Raw genomic sequence first — 5,912 nt, 5'->3', positions numbered from 1 at the left:
AAATACAGTACAGGTCGCTGTTCAAGTTAATGAATTAGTGAAGTTATTTCAGTATAATTTGACCCAACAAACAAGAACGAAATCACGCTCTGTAGAATTTGAACAATATGAAGAAAGAAATAAGGGTCGAAGTTTAGACCGCTCACAGTAGTTCTACCTATAGAAAAGATCATGAAAGAGGCGATCAGAATGATACCCAAATCCATTTACGATCCAGAATTTCCAGACACATCGCACTTCCTCTTGGGTCGAGGCTACCACTCGGCCCTAAGACGGATCAAAGAAGAGTGGGGAACCTCTCCTGTTTGTCCCTGCTTGCTTAGTCCTCCTTTCTTTAAGGCATGTCTAAAGGAGGACGATAGTGGCTGCCATTTTATGTTTTTTTTTTTAATATATATAAAAAAATTAAGGTCCCCCGAACTGAATGAGGATCTGCGTCATTTTCACTTTTATCCTCCAAATCTGTACAGATGGCCTCTTTGGAATCATCCTATCGGGATCTGCTTTTCTGCACACTTGTGACAAAACCCTTTTGTATTTTTCTATAGGCATGAATTCGGATGAGGAAGGAAAAATATATTACAAAAAAAAAAAATTTCAAAATGATGTCACATTTTTGTAAGTATGCTTTTGTCACTTTTTTTTTCTTAGCACTAGGCCAATAAAAGGACTCACATGGGTATGGGATGGATATTTTTTATTTCATGAGAATTAAGTGTCATCTTACAGCCAGAGCATAAAAGAGAGTATTCATTTACTCCTTATCTTTATTGAGTGTAGCATACACAATATCAGCTCAGCGTCTTCTAAATTAAAAAAAGGGTAAGAGATGGCTGTCTAATCGTGTGACCTTTACACTAACAGGGGATCAATGATTTTGCACGCTCTAATATCTGAGAGCAAGAACTATGCAACCAAACAGCGTTTTATCTCATTAAAAATTTAACTACAGACAATTGAGATGGCGTGGGAGCTTGGGTGGTGGAAGAAGAGTAACAACTTATCCTTTTCGTGCTCCGTACACGCGTGTGTATGTAGAGAGAGAGAGATTCATTTTCTTCTTTGGGAATACTAAAATAGGACAACGTTATAAAAAAGCATTTTAAAAAAAATAACCTTCCGCATTTGTAGTAACCGTTGACCTCACTCGCAGTCTGGTACAGACACGAAACCTTGCAGGAAAAACCTTTTAGCTTTTCTATGTGGTAGGGTAGTTATGGATATATTCAAACAGGGCCCCCAGCCTCTTTACCTTCTCAAATACTCCCTGTACTTGAAACCCCACCAAACCATAGCTTCTCTCTCTCTCTCGCTCTAGCCTCTTCCTTCTTATCGTTGACATCTGAAACCATTGAAAACCCTTTTCCTTCACCAAGGCCATGGCTTATCCTAGCTTCTCAATCTCATTCAATTCTTAACGCTGAAACCAGCATCAAACCCCCTCTTAATCTTCCAGGAAATGAACAGTACAGCTGCTTCTGGTGGGGTGTTGGGTTTATCAAACGTTGGTGGATTCACCTATGGCATTGGGGTCTCCATAGGTATCATCCTCCTCATCACCACCATCACTCTCACCTCCTACTTCTGCACCCGAAACCCGTTTTCTGAAGCCGAAGCTCAACGAGACGACCCAGAGCCTACTGATCATCACTCCATCACTGTTGAAGAAGGCTTTGATGAGGCAACACTCCGTAGCTTCCCAAAGGTCTTCTACTCCCAAGCCAAGCTCCGCAAGGACACTACCGCTTCCTGCTGCTCTATCTGCCTACAAGATTACAAGGGAACTGATATGCTCCGGCTATTACCTTATTGTGGACACATCTTTCATGTCAAGTGTGTTGATCCATGGCTACGGCTGCACCCTACATGTCCTGTATGTCGAAATTCTCCAGCTCCTACCCCGCTCTCGACTCCTCTTATGGAGTTGGCCCCATTGCCTAGTCGGCCTGGATGAGAAAGTATGTGTTCATAGCCAAAGCTTTCTCTACAAACTGTATACTGTTAAATTTCCACTAATTCATCACAAAGCTCTCACCTTCTGGTAGAGCCCTCTGTGGTAACTTTTATTTTATCTACTTTCATATTTTTGCTTTTTTTTTTAAGGTTACCAACATTCCCAGCAGCATTCAATACAAGCATACATGAATCATGAGATTGGGATGCAAAAGAAACACTTCTGGTAGACATTCATTAAATTTATGGGCAACTTATTCATACCACTCTGATAGGTGGTGTATTGAAACTCAACTTTTCATATGGCTGCAGCTTTGTACTAATCATATCCTTTTACATTGCCACTTTGCCTAGTCTGTATGGGGTTGCTTCGCAGATCTCATTGGTCAGACATGGATTTATCCTAAATTCTTCTATCTAAATCCCAAACTCGAAATGCAGAGGCCACAACCCGAGAAGCAAGTTCCTGTGGAGCCTCTGCAAATTCTCCATCCATGGGGCTTTACAGAAAGAAACAAAAAGATCTTTGCTCACTCTAACTCAAGACACTCGAGCAGTGGAAATATGAGCCCTGTGTAATGTGCTTTTCTGGGTTTTCCCTTAACTTCAAAGGCATCCCTAGTATTCCCTACCCAAGAGGGGGTTGGGCAGGAAGTTTGAATATAGATCTGCTTCTTACAAAATATGTTGACTTTGCCAAAGAGTTACGACCTAGGCAGAGTTATATTGCAAATCAGATAAGACTCAAATTTTATTTTCTTTCATCCTGTTTTTCTTTTCTTTAATTTCTTCTGCATACATAATATCAATAATCATTCAAAATTCAATGTGGGGGACAACAATTAGGCAAGCAGAACTTAGGGTTTTACCTTTCTTTGGAGATACAAAAGTATCTGTCTGACAAATTTTGGGTTTCCGTCAGTTTTGGTACACAATCTTGCTACAGTTAAAAGAGTTCTAAGCTCTATAAAATCATAAGTATTTCCAAGGTCTGGGTCTACCATCTTATGCATGGATCTCAGAAAGTTTGAATCCTGGACCCACTTGACTAAGTCAGTACCATCATCCTCTGAAGGTTGACCAGTTACTAGCTCAAGAAGCAGCACTCCAAGCTGAAAGATTATGTTTCTGCATTCCTGATCCATACAACCTGAAAGGTGGGAGAAGAAACGAAATTTTTTTTTAGTGGAAGTTCAGTAGAGTTCACTACAGGGGTCAGAATACAACTTCACCTCTGGAACATAAAGTATATGACTTGGCAATATGATTTCCACAAGAACCAAGAAGGCCAATATCAGACAGCTGCAAAGAAGAAAAGCCAATCACAGTTTCTGAGTCTCTGACATTCACTAGTATCACACAACAGCATATGAGAAAACCAAACTTTACCATGTGTTTATAATCCCTTACCTTGGCATTGAAGTTCTCATCCAACAAAACATTTCTTGAATTGATGCACACGTGATAGATAGGTGGGTTACAGAAGAAATATAAGTATTCCTGCAGTATTCATATCAGATAAATTACAATTACAAATATATACAAATATATGCACTGGGATCTGTATAATGTATATGCATGTGATGTGTTTGAATCTTCATCTATAAATTCCTCCCCGGGGCCTTAGATAACCTACCAATGCAGCTGCAACTCCAGTGGCGATCCGCAGCCTTGTCTTCCAGTTCAAGGGAGTCTTAAGAGGGTCTGTTCAAGAGAGATTCCATCATATCATTTTATAACAAAATTTCAAGTTGCAGTACAAAACAAGATTTATGAGGGTATACCGGTAAGATGCTCCTTCAGGCTCCCATTTTCAACGTATTCCAACACGAGAAATCTGAAAGCATTAAGCACAGAATACAGAAAAAAAAAATAGTGCTAGAGAAGTATACAATTGACATACTTCACAGAAAAGACATGGTAATGTGACTATTTTGGTTACTCCGTGGACACAAGATTTCATTTCAGGGAACATAGACAAGATGATAAGGTAAGATCTAAAACTTTTTCTCCTGGTTTTTCTTAACATGAAAACCCGAGGACAATTAATCATGAAAAAGATATACGTAGAATATAGTTGCGACAATCTCATTTTCAGAAAACTTTGACAAAGGAACATGCATGCAAGATTTAAAAATTTTCTCTTAAATCTTTTAACATGAAAATCTGAGGATAAATAAACATGGAAAAAATATATGTAGAATAATGTAAAATTGAATCACCCAGCATTCCAATGAGGTTGGCTGGAAATTTTAGAAAGCTTTTCTGTTAGGATATCCAATTTTTTTTCACCACTACTAAGTTAGGTTTTTGGTATTTTTATTGAAATCTTAGAGAATAATGCAATAGTTTTCAAATAATACTAGAAACTTTCATAGCAGAGGATCAGCGGTGGACATCAACCTCTCACATCCTGTGGAAAACCCTCTGAGCCCAACAAGGTGGCAATGATTTAACTGGCCAATGAGTTGGACCTCCCTATAAAAGGCATCCTTTCCTTGAGGAAAAGCTTTCACTTCTTTTACCATGGCCATGAAGCCATCTTGAAACTTTGCTTTATAAACTGGACCACTAGAAAGGCTAACAAAACTTCTGCTGAAACCAGCTGTAGCCCTCTTTATATCCTTGTTTGGGAAGCGCCTCAGGAAGGATAACTGGCCTGTGAGAGATAAATAGAGATTTAAGTTCCAGAGTCATTTAGATAACATCTATGTGTGTGCATTTACATTTGCACATATATCTAGGAGATTCATCCAAACAAAGACAATCAAAGTCCTGAATAGAAGATCCAGATCGAATGAAATAGCACAGTTTGATTATTTTTATTTAGTAATTTTTTTTCTAAATCTTTTTATAATTAATTTGAAAAAAAAAAACATTTATCTTAAGTGTTCTTTCAAAAATTGAAAAGAAAAAAAGTCCTCAATAATACTCTGAAAAAAAAAAAAATGAAAAAGTATAAAAATACTTAAAAATAAAGGATACTCCACAGACAAGATAGAAGTATTGTCCAAGTCCTCTAATTGTCATACCTCATCGCTCTCAATAAACTACAAGGGTAAGGAAAATAACTAGAAGAAGAGGCAGTTTTGTAATGATTCTGTTATTTTGATAAGGAAAGAGTTGCTTCATGCTATTTACTGGGTAAAGGGGTTCACCTAACAACTTCTAAGACTTTTTGACACCATAGATGAAGAGGCAGAGAGGCTGTAATGCAACATAGAATCTCATTTTTAAATTAGAATGTTCATTGAAAAGACATGATTACAGCACGAAATCCCACACCTTTCTCTATCACAAGAATATTCTTGTGTCTTCTAACGAAAACTTGATAATTAACATACAGTGCAATGTCAGCGTTGAATGTAAAGATTTTCAGACTCTGAACAAAATGTACGATCTATCTCCAATCCAGAGACAATAATCGACAAAAAATTTGCATGATAGAACAATTAAGTAAAGTAAGCAAGCATGAAATCCCAATTCTCTAGCAATCTAAAGAACATCAAAGTATTTTCTCTTAAAATTAACAGTGCATAACACGAGTTACGCCACAAAATTTACAAGTAGTTTCTGAATTTAAGTTCAATTTTGCAAAAATCATCCATAATGAACCGCATTACAGCCATTGATACGAAAGTATAAGCAAGAAAAAATCCTCCGCTCAAAATCAAAACTACAGCAAGAGATCAAAGAAGGAGAAAGATATAATAGATAAAATGACAAAAGAAACTCCACATTCCACACCTGAACGAGCTCGGCGACGCCATGGAAACAGAGAAACCCTAAGTTTAACGAGAAAACCTCGCATTTTCGCAGAATCAAAGAGGTTTGATAGGGAGCTTTTGTCTCTGAAGTCTTCAGACTCAGAGAGCTTTTTCCCTTCCAAATCTCCATAGCTTCGCTTTAAGCCAACCGTAATACTATTAGCTTTACCTTCGGTCGGTAAAAGCAAGAGA

The 5,912-nt window shown here is 37.8% G+C and overlaps 2 protein-coding genes across 2 annotated transcripts; one reads left to right on the top strand and one right to left on the bottom strand.

The window, feature by feature from the left end:
* Positions 1-1,300: 1,300 nt before the first annotated feature.
* Positions 1,301-2,080, top strand: LOC122085940 (RING-H2 finger protein ATL70). The gene has a single exon (XM_042654567.1). The coding sequence runs from the start codon at positions 1,460-1,462 to the stop codon at positions 1,952-1,954; it is 495 nt and encodes a 164-aa protein (XP_042510501.1). The 5' UTR covers positions 1,301-1,459; the 3' UTR covers positions 1,955-2,080.
* A 715-nt stretch (positions 2,081-2,795) lies between these two features.
* Positions 2,796-5,912, bottom strand: LOC122085939 (probable receptor-like protein kinase At1g49730). The gene is made up of 7 exons (XM_042654566.1): positions 5,701-5,912; positions 4,357-4,612; positions 3,738-3,790; positions 3,590-3,657; positions 3,364-3,453; positions 3,186-3,255; positions 2,796-3,103 (listed from the first exon to the last, which is right to left on the bottom strand). Exons 1-7 carry the CDS (start codon positions 5,762-5,764, stop codon positions 2,811-2,813), a joined length of 894 nt encoding a protein of 297 aa, XP_042510500.1. The 5' UTR covers positions 5,765-5,912; the 3' UTR covers positions 2,796-2,810.

The sequence above is a fragment of the Macadamia integrifolia genome, chromosome 8 (assembly GCF_013358625.1).
Source record: "Macadamia integrifolia cultivar HAES 741 chromosome 8, SCU_Mint_v3, whole genome shotgun sequence".
NCBI lineage: Eukaryota > Viridiplantae > Streptophyta > Magnoliopsida > Proteales > Proteaceae > Macadamia > Macadamia integrifolia.
The sequence above is the reverse complement of the archived record's forward strand: the minus strand, read 5'-3'. Positions and strand labels throughout refer to the sequence as shown.